Below are 18,025 nucleotides of genomic sequence, written 5' to 3'. Positions count from 1 at the left end.
AGGGTTAAAGTGTTTAATTACTGATGCAATGGGAGGAGGTTGGGCTGAGCGCGCTCTCCCTTCAGTAGCCCAATAGAGTCAAGATTTATTGTCATGCAAAATTGGACCACCGCCTCGCTATTGTCTGAAAGTACTGTCAAGTTTATTAGAAGCCTGGTCGTTAGCTTTAAGAGACACTTCTACACTGGGCTGTTTGATAAAACACAAGGGCTAGAACCCCACACATCCTCATTCAGAGTGAATTCAGTTTCTGTGGGGATTGTGTGTTGGGGTTTTTTTTTTAAATCACTTTCTTTTTTTAAAAAAAAAACAACTGTATATTTTTTTTCTCCCCCTCAAATTCCAAGCTCCCGTCTGATCTCCTCTATGTATAAAATGGATTATCCTTACCTCAATTCCTACGACTCCTGCATGGCGGCTATGGAAGCGTCGGCGTACGCCGATTTCAGCTCTTGTAGTCAGGCTAACAGTTTCCAGTACAACCCCATCAGGTCCAGTTTCGGGACTGGTCCGGTCTGTCCGACCCTGACTCCGGCCAACTGTAACCTGGGACCCCTCCGAGACCACCAGAGCGCTCCGTACACTACAGGTAAACAAACACCGGCAGGTGACAGAAAGGGGACCAGGCTTAGAAATGAAAATATATAAAATTACACGGTGCGAGTTTTAACTCGGTCTGCGTTTGTTTTTAAACATTATTAAAAACCAATTGGAGAATGTGGTGATTGGGTTAAGAAGGAGAGAGGACTGTGCAATAATTGAGTTATATTGCGGGGTTATTACATTCACAGCCCGAACACATTAATGGGTAATTTGGTTAAGGGAAGTCTGCGTATTAAATCAAAAGAATATAATCGAATCTCTACAGAGCAAAAAATAGGATGCCTTTTCCCAAATTATTAATTATTGGGGGACAATTTCTGTTCCCCTTCCCCAAAGTAATAAAGTCAATTTTCGATGAGAAGATTGTGAATTGGATATTTTTTTTAAAAACTGTTAATATATTAGACGGGGAAATCCTGAATCGAAATAGTTGGGATGGTTTCTTCTGCGGAATAAATGTATTTATTTTTAATTAATGGTTTGCGGAGATTTACACGAGGTGTAGAATTATTACTGGTCTGGGATTTTGGAGATTTTCTGTCTTAATTTTATTTGTTGAGATATAAAGTGACTTATTTTCATCTAACATTAGTTCATGTAGTCCCTGCGATAATGCTGTGTCTGTGTGTGTGTCTGTCTCTCTGTGTGTATTTGTGTATCTATCTGTGTGTGTGTCTGTCTATCTTTGTGTGTCTATATGTGTGTGTCTCTATCTGTTGTGTATACCTATGTGTGTGTCTGTGTGTCTGTATCTATGTCTGTTTGTGTCTGTGTGTGTCTCTCTATCTGTTTTGTGTGTGTGTGTCTGTGTGTCGGTATCTGTCTGTAGTCTGTCTCTGTAATTTTCCTGTTCTTGTTACTTAAGGAGTATTTTGTCCTGTTTTTCGTTCCTCGTCACGTAGAAAATATGAACGAAAATCTTTTCGATAAATGTTTTATTTTTCATTTAAAAATCGACATTTAAGAATCGAATGTGGAATAAATCAACTTGGAATTCGTTCGTTCTTCAAAAAATAAACCAACCAAATATCACAAGTTCAAACCTGCAGAAACCTGAGTAGGAAGATTTCATATTATATTAACAAATTATCAAAATCAGTGCTAGAAATGATTCATCGATATTTAAAATGCGCTCATATTTTTAAATATTTATTTTAGTTTTTATTCTCTTTCTCACTTTCCTCTTCCCGTTTGTGATTTTTTAAATATAATGTTAACAATTTATTCATTTTCCGAGAATCAGTTGTTTACAGATTTCGTTCTTTTCACTGAATTTCTTTCACTTTCGGTCAGATTTAAAACGAAATATATTCCCCCCCCCCCCGTTACACATTTAATATTTTGCTTTTGATGTTTTTTTTCTCCCGAGTCCTGTTGAGGTTGAGCGTTGGTTTAATGAAGTTCACGAGGTTTCTTTATTCGGATGGATGGTTTGTACCAGAATCTGGAGGAGAAACAGAGTCAGAGATTGAGATGAGGGGACCTGAACTCCTCTTCTCTTGTAATCCGCTGAGAAAACAATTTATAATAAAATAACTTCACCCCTCAAACAGATTAATGGGGGGAATTTAACACATTAATAAATGTTAACACACAGACCGGCCAGTATCTGATAGAGGAAAGTCAGGTTAATAACTTTCAAAAGGGAATCGGATAAATACTTGAAGGGGATTAATTTTCAGGGTGATGGGGAAAGGGCTGGGGGTGTGGGATTAATTGGGCAGCTCTTTCAAAGAGCCGGCACAAGCACGAGGGGCCGAATGGCCTCCTTCTGTGCTGTATCATTCTATGATTGATGCGTGGGGTCTAAACCTAACCAATCTGTCCCCTTTTTCAGATGCTGACTGACCTTTCATGTATTTGCAGCATTTCCTGTTTTTATTTCACATTTTCAGTATCGCCCATTATATCGCAAAATGAGAACACGATTCTCTTGGAAACGAAGATCCCAAGAGAGACTCTGGGATGAAGGTAGACAGGGCCATGGGGAGAGAGGATTGATCCAGCACAGATATGGGGCAGAATGGCCTCCTTCTGAGCTGCAAGATTCTATGGAAAATACACAGAGAGGGAGAGATAGAGAGGAGAAAGACAGAACCCAGAGAGAGAGAGACAGAGCATGAGAGAGAGAGACAGACAGACATAACCCAGGGAGACAGGGCAAAAGAGAGGGAGAGAGAGCACATGAGAGAGAGAGAGCACATGAGAGAGAGAGACAGAGCACGAGAGAGAGACAAAGCACAAGAGAGAGAGGGACAGAGCACAAGAGAGAGAGGGACAGAGCACAAGAGAGAGAGAGAGAGACAGAGCATAAGAGAGAGAGAGCACAAGCGAGAGAGAGACAGAGCACAAGAGAGAGAGAGAGCACGAGAGAGAGAGACAGAGCACAAGAGAGAGAGAGAGCACAAGAGAGGGAGAGAGAGAAATAGCACAAGAGAGAGAGAGGGACAGAGCATGAGAGAGAGAGAGAGAGGAGAAAGACAGAACCCAGAGAGAGAGAGAGCACAAGAGAGAGAGACAGACAGACATAACCCAGAGAGACAGGGCAAAAGAGAGGGAGAGAGAGACAGAGCACGAGAGAGAGAGAGAGCACATGAGAGAGGGACAGAGCACAAGAGAGAGAGAGACAGACAGACATAACCCAGAGAGACAGGGCAAAAGAGAGGGAGAGAGAGAGACAGAGTAAAAGAGAGAGACAGAGAGACAGTCAGACAGAACCGAAAAAGAGACAAAGCACGAGAGAGAGAGAGAGGGACAGAGCACAAGAGAGAGAGAGACACAGCACAAGAGAGAGAGAGAGAGACAGAGCACGAGAGAGAGAGGGACAGAGCACAAGAGAGAGACAGAGCACGAGAGAGAGAGGGACAGAGCACAAGAGAGAGACAGAGAGACAGTCAGACAGAACCAAGAGAGAGAGACAGAGCACAAGAGAGAGAGGGACAGAGCACAAGAGAGAGAGAGAGACAGTCAGAAAGAACCAAGAGAGAGAGACAAAGCACAAGGGAGACAGAGAGACAGACAGAACTCAGAGAGAGCAAAAGAGACAGACATACAGACAGACAGACAGAAACAGAGGAGAAAGACAGAGACAGTCAGAACCTGAAGAGCAAAAGATAGACAAAACAAGTCTTGTTTATAAAAGTTCTCTTCTCCTCCCTGAAGATGCTCACTCTTTGCCCGGGGAGGTGGGCGGTGGTGGGTGGTCCACAGACCCCGCTACCTCTCCCGAATGCCCCTCCTTCACGTGCGAGCCTAGATAGGGCTATTCAACCACGGGGAGCATCGTGACCAAGCTGCGATCCGGTCCTCGCCCGATGATGGCACTCACGCAGCCTCCTGCCTGATCTCCTCCCTAACTCAGGGACACTGATACAATCGTAGCAGCTCCGACTCCCGCTTCAGGTCGGATAACTCACCACCAACCTGGTATCAAATCTGGGATCTTCCCAGTCAATGTGACTCAGTACCTAAACCCAAGGATCACCCACCAAGTGGCCAATAGAGAAACTGGACTAAAGGATGATGAAATGTAGGTTTATCGATTCCAACTGGCAAAAGAAGCAGAGGGGGAGATGAGGGGAATTCTTTTTACGCAGCGAGTTGTTCTGATCTGGAATGTACGGCCTGAAAGGGAAACAGATTCAATAATAACTTTCAAAAGGGAATTGAACATAGAATTGAAAAGGAAAAAATGTGCAGGGCTATGGGGAAAGAGCAGGGAAAGTGGGACTAATTGGATAACTCTTTCAAAGAGCTGGCACAGGCACGATGGGCTGAATGGCCTCCTTCTGTGCTGGATGATTTTATGACTGTTCCTTGCTCCTCCCCACCCCCCCCAGATTGTATTTATTCGATTTGTCCTCAGGCGGCCTCTCTCGAAGGACCGGTGATCGGTTGTAGTACCGATTATACCGTGGAACTCGGAGGTTTGATCCGCGGAGAGTTCGCTGGTCTGAGCCGGGGGGGGGGGGGCGGGGGTCGGTGTCGATGCCCCCCGTGCAGTGCCCACCGCTGGAACAATGGCCCTACCCAGTGCTGGAGTGAACCATTCCCTGCACTTGTGATTCACCGGCGAGACGCTGCTCCAGGCTGGAGCTGGAACCACGTCAGGCCCTGCACCAGTCTCAGGAGCCGGAACTTTCCATCACTTCGCTCTAAGGCCTCCTCCCACCCCCTCCTCCCACCCCCTCCTTCCAACCCTCTCCCCCCACCCCCCCTCCCACCCCCTCCTTCCAACCCTCTCCCCCCACCCCCCCCCTCCCACCCCCTCCTTCCAACCCTCTCCCCCCACCCCCTCCTCCACTCCATCCCCTCCTCCCACCCCCTCCAACCCCCCATTCTCCCAGCCCCTCCTCCTCCCATTCCCCTCATCCTATCCCCCCTCCACCCATCTCCCACCACCCATCCTCCTCCCACTTCCTTCTCCCATTCCCCTCCTCCCATCTCCCTACCATCCCCCTCCTCCCCCCACTCCTTCCCACCCCTCTCCTCTCCTCCCCTCCTCCTCCCCCACTCCCTCCTCCTCCTCCTCCCCCACTCCCTCCCATTCCCCTCCCCCTCCTCCCCCAGTCCCCCCCACCCCCCACCGCTATTCCCCTCCCCCAACCCAGCTGTATCTGTGCCTTTGCGGAATGAGATTTACCAATCAGTGTCAATTAGTGATGAAATATGGGCAGATTCTGGCCCAGGGACTCAGCTGGTTGGAGAGTGACCTCCAAACTAGGCTCACTCCTGGGGCCCCCTCACTCCCAAGTGCCTCGAGACTGGTAGTGTGGTGGTTAATCTAATAATCCAGACGCGAGTTCAAATCCCACCAAGGCCGTTTGTGAATTTAAATTCAGTTTAAAAAAAACAACCTGGAAATAAAAAGCCGGTCTCAGTAAAAGTGACCGTGAAGCTGTCGGATTGTCGTAAAAAGCCAACTGGTTCACTGATGTCCCTTTAGGGAAGGAAACCTGCCGTCCTTACCCCGGTCTGGGCCTATATGTGACTCCAGTCCCCACACCAGCGTGGTTGATTATTAACGGCCCTCTGAAGTGACCACTCAGATATATCAAAACACGACCAGCGGTTCAAGAATGAAACCCATCACCACCTTCTCAAGGGGCAACTAGGGATGGGCAATAAATGCCGGCCTTGCCCACATCCCAAGAATGGATACCCAAAAAAGAAGAGTGATGCACTGCGGTCACAAGAAAAGAACAGGCTAGGAGGAGCCTGTCCTCCGGGCTATTCGACCGGGGAGTCCTGAGAGTGGTATCATTCACCCAATCTCTTACCTTCGGGGCTCACTGGGCAGTGATCAGGAGCGGGACCCCTGGCTGGTTTTTTTCTCTGCCCGAGCCCACCCATTGGTTCAGCTAACTCCGGGAGATGGACAAGTATCAATCCTGGATGGTGTTGCTGCATCTGGCAGGGCAGTAACCCACCAGGCGGGGGGCCAGGGTTAGGTGTAGAAAGGATTTACATTTATATCGTGCCTTATCAAATCCTCAGGACTCACAAAGCGTTTCACATGCAATGATACCTTTGGAGATCAGGAAATATCTACATGAGATTAAATGGGTGGGTAGAGTCTGTGATAGGGGAGAGTGTACATGGGCTGTGGGAGGAGATTAAATGGGTGGGTAGAGTCTGTGATAGGGGAGAGAGTACATGGGCTGTGGGGGGAGATTAAATGGGTGGGTAGAGTCTGTGATAGGGGAGAGTGTACATGGGCTGTGGGAGGAGATTAAATGGGTGGGGAGAGTCCATGATAGGGGAGAGTGTACATGGGCTGTGGGGGGAGATTAAATGGGTGGGTAGAGTCCGTGATAGGGGAGAGTGTACATGGGCTGTGGGGGGAGATTAAATGGGTGGGGAGAGTCCATGATAGGGGAGAGTGTACATGGGCTGTGGGGGGAGATTAAATGGGTGGGTAGAGTCCGTGATAGGGGAGAGTGTACATGGGCTGTGGGGGGAGATTTTGAAGTGTAGTCACTGTTTTGTAGGCAAACGCGGCAGCCAATGTAGGGCACAGCAAGATCCCACAAACAACAAATCAGACGAATGATGAGATAACATGTCTTTGGGGAGGTGTTGGTTGACGGAGGAAATGTTGGCCCAGGACACCGGGGAGAATCCCCCTGATCTTCTTCTTGTAGTTTCATGGGATCTTTTACGTCCACCTGAACAGGCAAACGGGGCCTCGGTTTAACGTCTCATCTGACCAGCACCATCGGCAATACGGAACTCCCACAGGACTAGATTTAATGCTCAAGTCCGAGGGTGGGGCTTGAACCCACAACCTTCTGATTCAGGGAAGAAAGTCTACCCACTGAGCCCGGCTAACCGAGATGGTCAAATACTCCAGGAGCAGTGTGGTTCCTGCATTGCTGAGGGCAGTGAGGCGGGGGAGGGGTGGAGGGAATGGTGGCGATGAGAGGATGGGTGAGCTTTTACTCGGTTACCATTGGGGATCAGGAAGTATCTACATGAGATTAAATGGGTGGGGAGAGTCTGTGATAGGGGAGAGTGTACATGGGCTGTGGGGGGAGATTAAATGGGAGGGGAGAGTCTGTGATAGGGGAGAGTGTACATGGGCTGTGGGAGGGGATTAAATGGGTGGGGAGAGTCCGTGATAGGGGAGAGTGTACATGGGCTGTGGGGGGAGATTAAATGGGTGGGGAGAGTCTGTGATAGGGGAGAGTGTACATGGGCTGTGGGAGGGGATTAAATGGGTGGGGAGAGTCTGTGATAGGGGAGAGTGTACATGGGCTGTGGGAGGGGATTGAATGGGTGGGGAGAGTCTGTGATAGGGGAGAGTGTACATGGGCTGTGGGAGGGGATTGAATGGGTGGGGAGAGTCTGTGATAGGGGAGAGTGTACATGGGCTGTGGGGGGAGATTGAATGGGTGGGGAGAGTCTGTGATAGGGGAGAGTGTACATGGGCTGTGGGGGGAGATTAAATGGGTGGGGAGAGTCTGTGATAGGGGAGAGTGTACATGGGCTGTGGGAGGGGATTAAATGGGTGGGGAGAGTCCGTGATAGGGGAGAGTGTACATGGGCTGTGGGAGGGGATTAAATGGGTGGGGAGAGTCTGTGATAGGGGAGAGTGTACATGGGCTGTGGGGGGAGATTAAATGGGTGGGGAGAGTCTGTGATAGGGGAGAGTGTACATGGGCTGTGGGAGGGGATTAAATGGGTGGGGAGTGTCTGTGATAGGGGAGAGTGTTCATGGGCTGTGGGGGGAGATTAAATGGGTGGGGAGAGTCTGTGATAGGGGAGAGTGTACATGGGCTGTGGGGGGAGATTAAATGGGTGGGTAGAGTCTGTGATAGGGGAGAGTGTACATGGGCTGTGGGAGAACTGGGATTAAATGGCATTTTGTGCCATTCCATGTGCAGCCCCCTTGACAGAACTGCCCTTTTCCTTCTCATTACCTGAAGACGGGTTTTGTTCTGTGGTCTCTTGAGGATGATATTCCAGACTCCGCCGAGAAGGCTGGTCACAGCTCAGTGCAATCAGTGTGGCGATGGGGCGGGGGTGGGGCGGGGCTTGATCAATACTTCTGGGTGTTGAGTTGGACAGTGTCAGTTTTTCTATTCCAGCCCCCTTCGAGACAGAAACCCCCTTCGCCAAACTACGCTCAATATGGTGAACAGAGCAAAGATAGGTCAAATATATATACACTTCCATTTATGGCCAGCAGGTTTCCCTCTGCAGATTTACTCACTTTGAATGTAATTATATACAGAGGTTCCATAAGTCTGCAACCTCCTCCAGCCCTCCAACCCTCCCTATCTCTGCAACCTCCTCCAGCCCTCCAACCCTCCCTATCTCTGCAACCTCCTCCAGCCCTCCAACCCTCCCTATCTCTGTAACCTCCTCCAGCCCTACAACCCTCCCTATCTCTGTAACCTCCTCCAACCCTCCCTATCTCTGCAACCTCCTCCAGCCGTCCAACCCTCCCTATCTCTGTAACCTCCTCCAGCCCTCCAACCCTCCCTATCTCTGTAACCTCCTCCAGCCCTCCAACCCTCCCTATCTCTGTAACCTCCTCCAGCCCTCCAACCCTCCCTATCTCTGTAACCTCCTCCAGCCCTCCAACCCTCCCTATCTCTGTAACCTCCTCCAGCCCTCCAACCCTCCCTATCTCTGTAACCTCCTCCAACCCTCCAACCCTCCCTATCTCTGTAACCTCCTCCAGCCCTCCAACCCTCCCTATCTCTGTAACCTCCTCCAGCCCTCCAACCCTCCCTATCTCTGTAACCTCCTCCAACCCTCCCTATCTCTGTAACCTCCTCCAGCCCTACAACCCTCCCTATCTCAGTAACCTCCTCCAACCCTCCAACCCTCCCTATCTCTGCAACCTCCTCCAGCCCTCCAACCCTCCCTATCTCTGCAACCTCCTCCAGCCCTCCAACCCTCCCTATCTCTGCAACCTCCTCCAGCCGTCCAACCCTCCCTATCTCTGTAACCTCCTCCAGCCCTCCAACCCTCCCTATCTCTGTAACCTCCTCCAGCCCTCCAACCCTCCCTATCTCTGTAACCTCCTCCAGCCCTCCAACCCTCCCTATCTCTGTAACCTCCTCCAGCCCTACAACCCTCCCTATCTCTGTAACCTCCTCCAGCCCTCCAACCCTCCCTATCTCTGTAACCTCCTCCAACCCTCCCTATCTCTGTAACCCCCTCCAGCCCTCCAACCCTCCCTATCTCAGTAACCTCCTCCAGCCCTCCAACCCTCCCTATCTCTGTAACCTCCTCCAGCCCTCCAACCCTCCCTATCTCTGTAACCTCCTCCAGCCCTCCAACCCTCCCTATCTCTGTAACCCCCTCCAGCCCTCCAACCCTCCCTATCTCTGTAACCTCCTCCAACCCTCCCTATCTCTGTAACCTCCTCCAGCCCTCCAACCCTCCCTATCTCTGTAACCTCCTCCAGCCCTACACCCCTCCCTATCTCTGTAACCTCCTCCAGCCCTACACCCCTCCCTATCTCTGTAACCCCCTCCAGCCCTACACCCCTCCCTATCTCTGTAACCTCCTCCAGCCCGCCAACCCTCCCTATCTCTGTAACCTCCTCCAACCCTCCCTATCTCTGTAACCTCCTCCAACCCTCCCTATCTCTGTAACCTCCTCCAGCCCTCCAACCCTCCCTATCTCTGTAACCCCCTCCAGCCCTACACCCCTCCCTATCTCTGTAACCTCCTCCAGCCCTCCAACCCTCCCTATCTCTGCAACTTCCTCCAGCCCTACACCCCTCCGAGATCTCTGCGCTCCTCCAACTCTGGCCTCTTGCGCATCCCTGATTTCCATCGCTCCACCATTGGCGGCCGTGCCTTCAGCTGCCTCGGCCCTAAGCTCTGGAATTCTCTCCCTAAACCTCTCCGCCTCTCTCTCTCCTCCTTTAAGACGTTCCTTAAAATCTGCCTCTTTGACCAAGCTTTTGATCACCTGTCCTAATATCTCCTTATGTGGCTTGGTGTCAAATTTTGTTTGATAATTGCTCCTGTGAAGCACCTTGGGACGTTTTACTACGTTAAAGGCGCTATATAAATGCAAGTTGTTGTAGTTGTAGAAGCAGCAACTGAGCAATGGGACAGTTTGGGTAACTAGATGTTTTCTTAATCTGTTACCCACAGTCAGTTGATGGCTAGAATTCTTTTTAACAAAGAAGATGACACAGGGTTGGGTGAGAGTCTTCAGAGACTCGCTCCATGGTGCCACCTAGTGGTTAGAGACTGCAACTACATCGTGACCGTTGACATAGCAAAATTGAATGGGAAATATCGACATAGAAATTTACAATGGCGTATAAAAGCTGAATGCAATGGAGAACATAATTGCAACTCCTTACATGGACAGTGAGTGTGGTCCTCAGTCATACAGACCAGGGAAGTGCCAACTTAGGTCCCTTTCTGTGCTGAGTTAGTTCATCTCAGACTGACCAGTAATTCTGAAGATACAGCTAGTCTCAGAGCCCCTGGGCTAGGGGAGGGGAAGATCAGGCAGGTTAAATAGAATTACAGCACAGAAACAGGCCATTCGGCCCAACTGGTGTTTATGCTCCACACGAGCCTCCTCCCTCCCTACTCCATCTCACCCTATCAACATATCCTTCTATTCCTTTCTCCCTCATGTGTTTATCGAGCTTCCCCTTAAATGTATCTATGCTATTCGCCTCAACTACTCCTTGTGGGAGCGAGTTCCACATTCTCATCACTCTCTGGGTAAAGGAGTTTCTCCTGATTGGATTTATTAGTGACTATCTGATATTTATGACCCCCCCTAGTGTTGAAGTCCCCCCACAAGTGGAAATATCTTTGTCGATTGTCATCTAGTGACCCTTGCTATAAAGTGGGCAGCGGTGAGCTTGGGGTGAGCACCAGGACTGTCTCAGCTGTGATTTCCTTCACAGTCCAATTGGCTTCTGCCCCCCACCGAAGAAAGTCACTAGAGTGAGTTAAGGAACATGTGGAGCCATTAGGAGAGACAGGTTAGGGTGGGGGAGGCTAACAGAAGATTTTAATGAATATACAATAAATGGCCAATGGTGCGGTCAGTTGGTGGACATCAGCTTTTTTTTCAAGATGCAGCATGGTTGGGCGAGAGGCTTGTGGAAGCTTGCTCCACAGAGCCACCTGGTGGCTGGAGCCTGAAACTACACCGTGACAGTGGACATAGCAAAATTGAATGGGAAATGTTGACATAGCAATTAACAAAAGTAAATGTTGACAGGAAAGCGAGACCAAAAATCATGACAACAGGAAGTAAGGTTTGTGAACAGGAACTGAAGCCCTCATGGAAGCATAGATCTTACAGCACAGAAGGAGGCCATTCGGCCCATTGTGCCCATGCTGGCTCTTTGAAAGAGCTATCCAATTAGTCCCACTCCCCTGCTCTTCCTCCACAGCCCTGCAAATTTTCCTCCTTCAAGTATTTATCCAATTCCCTTTTGAAAGTTATTATTGAATCTGCTTCCACCGCCCTTTCAGGCAGCGCATTCCAGATCAGAACAACTCGCTGCGTAAAAAAAAATTCCCCCTCACCTCCCCTCTGGTTCTTTTGCCAATTACCTTAAATCTGTGTCCTCTGGTTACCGACCCTCCTGTCAGTGGAAACAGTTTCTCCTTATTTACTCCATCAAAACCCCTCATGATTTTGAAGCCCTGTGCAAGGTCTTTAATCATATGTTGATATGTAAACTCAAGCCCAATCAAGGCCAGTTCACGAAATGACCGCTGGTGTGGAGGGTGGTCAGTCTTTAACGGCTGCTTTTCTGTTGATCTCAGTTCCGTACAAGTTCTTCACCGATCACAGTGTGATCAATGAGAAACGGAAGCAAAGGAGAATCCGGACCACCTTCACCAGCTCTCAGTTGAAGGAGTTGGAGCGAGTTTTTGCTGAGACTCACTATCCCGACATCTACACCAGGGAGGAGCTGGCGCTGAAGATCGATCTGACAGAGGCCAGGGTCCAGGTAGGTGGGCTTTCTATGTTTTGCTTCTCACTCAGGGTGTCGGTCGTGGCTCAGTGGGTAGCCACTCTCTCACCTCGGAGTCAGAGGGTCGTGGGTTTAAGCCCCCACTCCAGAGACATGAGCACAAAACCCAGGCTGAAACTGCAGTGCAGTACTGAGGGAGCGCTGCACTGTCGGAGGGTCAGTACTGAGGGAGTGCTGCACTGTCGGAGGGTCAGTACTGAGGGAGCGCTGCACTGTCGGAGGGTCAGTACTGAGGGAGCGCTGCACTGTCGGAGGGTCAGTACTGAGGGAGCGCTGCACTGTCGGAGGGTCAGTACTGAGGGAGCACTGCACTGTCGGAGGGTCTGTACTGAGGGAGTGCTGCACTGTCGGAGAGTCAGTACTGTGGGAGCGCTGCACTGTCGGAAGTGCCGTCTTTCGTACGAGACGTTAAACCGAGGTCCCGTCTGCCCTCTCAGGTGGATGTTAAAGATCCCACGGCCACTATTTTGGAGAAGTGCAGGGGAGTTCTCCCCGGTGACCTGGCCCGATATTTATCCCTCAGTCAACATCACCAAAAACAGATTATCTGCTCATTATCAGTTTGCTGTTTGTGGGATCTTACTGTGCACAAATTGGCTGCCAGGTTTCAACAGTGACTACACTTCAAAAGTACTTAATTGGCTGTAAAGCGCTTTGGGATGTCCTGAGGTCGTGTAAGGCGCTATAGAAATGCAAATCTGTCATTCTTTCTTCCTGAAGGAAACCTGCCGTCCTTACCCGGTCTGGGCCAATATGTGACTCCAGTCCCACAGCCCAACGTGGTTGACTCAGGAGCGGCCCAGCAAGCCACTCAGTTGTATCAAACTGCTGAGGGATGGGCCATAAATTTCGGCCAAGAAAGAACAATCTTTTAAAAATAGCAAATTTCAGGGGGAAGCTCTGGGAAATTTCTGCCTATCTCCTTTAGACAATGCCAGGAGGTCTCGGATGTGTCACTGTGTCACTGTGTATATCTATCTAACCCACACACACCGCTGGAATATTCCAATCGCCTCCTCGCTCACGAAAGCTCTGTTTAAACTGCAGGAGCATTTAAAAAAAAAATAAACATCCACCAATCAGGAAGCTGATGAATTGAGTACCTGCCATTGGCTGTGCAGAAATCCCCCAAACAATGGATCCTTTCTCTATCCCACATCCTCGCTACGTTAAAATCGAGTCTCGGCATCATCATCATCATCTCCCACTCATTAGAATCACAGATTCAGACAGGAGGAGGCCATTCGTCCCTTCGTGCCTGTGCCGGCTCTTAGAAAGAGCTAACCAATTAGTCCCTCTCCCCCTGCTCTTTCCCCATAGCCCTGCAAATTTTTCTTTTCCAGTATTTATCCAATTCCCTTTTGAAAGTTACTATTGAATCTGCTTCCACCGCCCTTTCAGGCAGCGCATTCCAGATCAGAACAACTCGCTGCGTAAAGAAACAAATTCTCCTCATCTCCCCCTCTGGTTCTTTTGCCAATTACCTTAAATCTGTGCCCTCTGGTTACCGACCCTTCTGTCACTGGAAACAGTTTCTCCTTATTTACTCTATCAAAACCCCTTCATGATTTTGAACACCTCTATTAAATCTCCCCTTAACCTTCTCTGCTCTAAGGAGAACAATCCCAGCTTCTCCAGTCTTTCCACATAACTGAAGTCCCTCATCCCTGGTACCGTTCTAGTAAATCTTCTCTGCACCCTCTCCAAGGCCTTGACATCCCTCCTAAAGTGTGGGGCCCAGAATTGAACACAATACTCCAGCTGAGGCCTAGCCAGTGTTTTATAAAGGTTTAGCATAATTTCCTTACTTTTGTACTCTATGCCTCTATTTATAAAGCCCAGGATCCCATATGCTTTCTCTCTCCCAAAACTGGGCAAGCCTCAGTCTCCCCTTCCTCCTACAATCCACAGGCCTATAAAACCCAAGTTTGGTGCAAACCCATCACTACTCTCTGATTTGCCTTGTCTCCCTTCCTCTTTCCAGCCCTGCTGACATTCTGCACCCTCGGCCTCGGTGCTTCACTTGTGTTTCTCAGCTTTTTTTCCTTCCCTTCCTCTTCTCCTGCTCCCTGAGAAGATGGTGGTGGGACTTCTTCTTGAGCTATAGGGCTCTGGTGAGACCACACCTGGAGTACTGTGTACAGTTTTGGTCTCCTTGCCTAAGGAAGGAGATACTTGCCTTAGAGGGGGTGCATTGAAGATTCACTAGATTAATTCCTGGGATGAGAGGGTTGTCCTATGAGGAGAGGTTGAGTAGAATGGGCATATACACTCTGGATTTTAGAAGAATGAGAGGTGATCTCATTGAAACGTATCAAATTCTTAGCAGGCTTGACAGGGTAGATGCTGAGAGGTTGTTTCCCCTGGCTGAGAGCCTAGAACTAGGGGTCAGGATAAGGGATCGGCCATTTAGGACCGAAATGAGGAAGAATTTCTTCACTCAGAGGGTTGTGAATCTTTGGAATTCTCTACCCCAGAGGGCTGTGGATGCTCAGTCTTTGAGTATATTCAAGTCTGAGATGGATAGATTTTTGGACTCTAGGGGAATCAAGGGATATGGGGATAGGGCGGGAAAGTGGAGTTGAGGTCGAAGATCAGCCATGATCTGATTGAATGGCGGAGCAGGCTCGAGGGGCCATATGGCCGACTCCTGCTCCTATTTCTTATGTTCTTATGAACCGCTGCAGTCCGTGTGGTGAAGGTTCTCCCACAGTGCTGTCAGGTGGGGAGTTCCAGGATTTCGACCCAGCGACGATGAAGGAACGGCCGATATATTTCCAAGTCGGGATGGTGTGTGACTTGGAGGGGAAGTTGGGGGTGGTGGTGTTCCCGTGCACCTGCTGCCCTCGTCTTTCTAGGTGGTAGAGGTCGCTGGGAAGGGATGTTCTGTCGAAGCAAGTTTGATGAGTTACACCACTGGTTAGCCTCAAGCACCTCCAGGTCAGGTTAGATGCAGAGTGAAGCTCCCTCTACACTAGTACCCTCCCGTACATCAGTGCGTTCTTCCATGTCCAGCTCCTACTGTCCTTTTGGCTCTCTGAGTCAGATTGCCAAATCGGTATCAACCTGTGCTAAATTATGGTCTGTTTTCTGCTATGGACAGGGAGAGAGAGACAGGCGGAGAATGTGTTGCCCCCAAACTCATTTTACAGCCAGAGGGAAATTTCATCCCATCTGGACGGGAACCAATGTCCGAGAGGTGAAAGTTCAATCAGCTAAACCAAAGAGGCCACTCGATCCCCAACCCCACCCGCCCAGTGATCCAGAACAAAATAAGTCACAGTTTCACAGAACTTCCCGAGGGGTCCTAGTAAATTGAACCTGAGAATTATGTTCAAGGAAAGTGTGAACCCTCCTCAGGACACTGGGAATCTTGTACCCTCTCACATTAAGGTGCCTCGGTGAGGAATCTCATCAACAGGATTATGAGCTATGTTGTTATTAGAAATGAAAGGTAGAAAGAACTTGCATTTATATAGCGCCTTGCACGACCTCGGGACGTCCCAAAGCTCTTTACAGTCAATTAAGTACTTTTTGAAGTGTAGTCACTGTTGTAATGTAGGAAATGTGGCAGCCAATTTGCACACAGCAAGATCCCACAAACAGCAATGTGATAAATGACCAGATAATCTGTTTTTCAGTGATGTTGGTTGAGGGATAAATAATGGCCAGGACACCGGGGAGAACTCCCCCTGCTCTTGTTCAAAATAGTGGCCATGGGATCTTTTACGTCCACCTGAGAGGTCAGAGGGGGCCTCGGTTTAATGTCTCATCTGAAAGACGGCACCTCCGACAGTGCGGCACTCCCTCAGTACTGCTTTTTAACACTTTAAACACCTCGAACAGATCATCCCTCATTCTTCTATACTCAAGGTCTTCTATACTCAAGCTAAGTCTATGCAACCTGTCCTCGTAATTTAACCCTCTAAGCCCCAGTATCATTCTGGTGAACCTGCACTGCACCCCCTCCAAGGCCATTATATCCTTCCTGAGGTGCGGTGCCCAGAACGGAACGCAGTCTCCAGATGGGGTCTGACCAAGTCTCTGTACAGCTGAAGCATCAATTCCTCCCCTTTGTATTCCAGCACCCTTGAGATAAAGGCCAACATTCCATTAGCCTTGTTGATTGCTTTTTGTACCTGTCTACTAGCTTTTAATGATTTCTGTACTTGGACCCCTAAATTTCTTTGGTCCTCTACAGTTCCTACCCATAAAACAGTAGGTGGGGCCTCCCCAAAGGCTCTGTGGGGCCTGTTAGTTTACTATTCACACTGGTCCCAGTCTCTGAATTCAGGAATATAACATAGAATGACGTAGAATGTACAGCACAGAAACAGGCCATTCGGCCCAACAGGTCTATGCCGGTGTTTATGCTCCACACGAGCCTCCTCCCTCCCTCCTTCATCTCACCCTCTCAGCACATCCTTCTATTCCTTTCTCCCTTAAATGTATCCACACTATTCGCCTCAACTACTCCTTGTGGGAGCGAGTTCCACATTCTCACCACTCTCTGGGTAAAGAAGTTTCTCCTGAATTCCCTATTGGATTTATTAGTGACTATCTTATATTTATGGCCCTTAGTTTTGGACTACACAACAACAACTTGCATTTATATAGCGCCTTTAACGTAGTAAAACGTCCCAAGGCGCTTCACAGGAACGAACAAACAAAATTTGACACGAGTCACATAAGGATTAAATAGGACAGGTGACCAAAGAGGGAGGTTTTAGGGAGCGTCTTAAAGGAGGAGAGAGAGAGGCGGAGAGGTTTAGGGAGGGAATTCCAGAGCTTAGGGCCGAGGCGGCTGAAGGCACGGCCGCCAATGGTGGAGCGATTAAAATCGGGGGATGCGCAAGAGGCCAGAATTGGAGGAGCGCAGAGATCTCGGAGGGTTGTAGGGGCTGGAGGAGGTTCCAGAAATAGGGAGGGGGCGAGGGCCACGGAGGGATTTGAAAACAAGGATGAGAAATTTAAAATTGAGGCGTTCCCGGACCGGGACCCACGTGGATCAGCTTGGAAAAATCTTCTCGACGTCTCCCCCATCGAACCCACCCTTTCTGACAAGTATTTTCCTGTCTCGTTGCAGGTCTGGTTCCAGAATCGACGAGCCAAATTCCGTAAGCAGGAGCGGGCGGCTAACTCGAAGGGGAACGGGAGTAACCAGCCCAACAAGAAGTCTGACCTACACTCCGAAGAGGACGACTCCAAGGAGGCCAAGTGCACAGACCCGGACAGCACGGCCAACCCTGCCTGCCCCCCCTCCTCCTCCTCCTCCTCTTCCTCCTCCTCCACCTCCTCGGGCCCCATCTCCAGCAGCAGTCCCCACACCGCCAACATGCCCAGCCCCAACAGCTCCCAGTCCATGAAGGCCCCAGCCTGGCCCAGCTCCGACCTCCTCAAGGCCCAGGCCTGGCAGCCCACTGACAGCATGACAGGTCCCTTCGCTGGCGTGCTCTCCACCTTGCACAGAAAATCCAACGTGCTCAAGCCCAATCTCTTCTAGAGAGAGAGAGAGACACGTGGCTCGGACCACAACTGCCTCCCCCCTCTCCCTCCCTCCCCCTCCCCCTCCCTCTCCCTCCCCCTCTCCCCCTCTCCCTTCCGTCCCCCTCTCTCCCTCCCCCTTTCTCCCTCTCTCTCCCCCTCTCGTCCCCGTCTCCCCCTCCCCTCCCCCTCTCTCCCCCTCTCTCCCCCCCTCTCCCTCCCCTCTCCCTCCCCCTCTCTCCCCCTCTCTCCCTCCCCTCTCCCTCCCCCTCTCTCCCCCTCTCTCCCTCCCCTCTCCCTCCCCCTCTCTCCCTCCCCCTCTCTCCCTCCCTCTCCCTCCTTCCCTCTCCCTCCCCCTCTCCCTCCCGTCCCCCTCTCCCCCTCTCTCCCTCCCGTCCCCCCCTCTCTCTCCCACTCTCTTTCCCCCACCCCCCCCCCCTTCATTTTTTTCTTTCT

The 18,025-nt window shown here is 50.1% G+C and overlaps 1 protein-coding gene across 3 annotated transcripts; it reads left to right on the top strand.

Annotated features, from left to right (window-relative positions):
* The first annotated feature begins 366 nt into the window (after positions 1–366).
* phox2a (paired like homeobox 2A) lies at positions 367–17,588 on the top strand. 3 transcript variants are annotated; one of them, XM_067985604.1, is made up of 3 exons: positions 367–589; positions 11,874–12,061; positions 17,172–17,588. In XM_067985604.1, the coding sequence occupies exons 1-3, from the start codon at positions 367–369 to the stop codon at positions 17,586–17,588; spliced, it is 828 nt and encodes a 275-aa protein (XP_067841705.1). The 3 variants fall into 3 exon arrangements, with proteins under 3 accessions (XP_067841705.1, XP_067841703.1, XP_067841704.1); XM_067985602.1 differs by having other exon boundaries at positions 17,151–17,588; XM_067985603.1 differs by having other exon boundaries at positions 376–589; positions 11,874–12,065; positions 17,152–17,588.
* The last annotated feature ends 437 nt before the right edge of the window (positions 17,589–18,025 follow it).

Source organism: Heptranchias perlo, chromosome 6, assembly GCF_035084215.1.
Source record: "Heptranchias perlo isolate sHepPer1 chromosome 6, sHepPer1.hap1, whole genome shotgun sequence".
NCBI classification, from domain to species: domain Eukaryota; kingdom Metazoa; phylum Chordata; class Chondrichthyes; order Hexanchiformes; family Hexanchidae; genus Heptranchias; species Heptranchias perlo.
The sequence above is the reverse complement of the archived record's forward strand: the minus strand, read 5'-3'. Positions and strand labels throughout refer to the sequence as shown.

Bases quoted from the DNA above. Each gene is read 5' to 3' on its own strand.
- phox2a (XM_067985602.1), top strand. From the start codon at position 367: ATGTATAAAATGGATTATCCTTACCTCAATTCCTACGACTCCTGCATG. The intron at 590-11,873 runs GTAAACAAACAC...TGTTGATCTCAG, and splicing joins GAGCGCTCCGTACACTACAG to TTCCGTACAAGTTCTTCACC. The intron at 12,062-17,150 runs GTAGGTGGGCTT...CTTTCTGACAAG, and splicing joins TGACAGAGGCCAGGGTCCAG to TATTTTCCTGTCTCGTTGCA.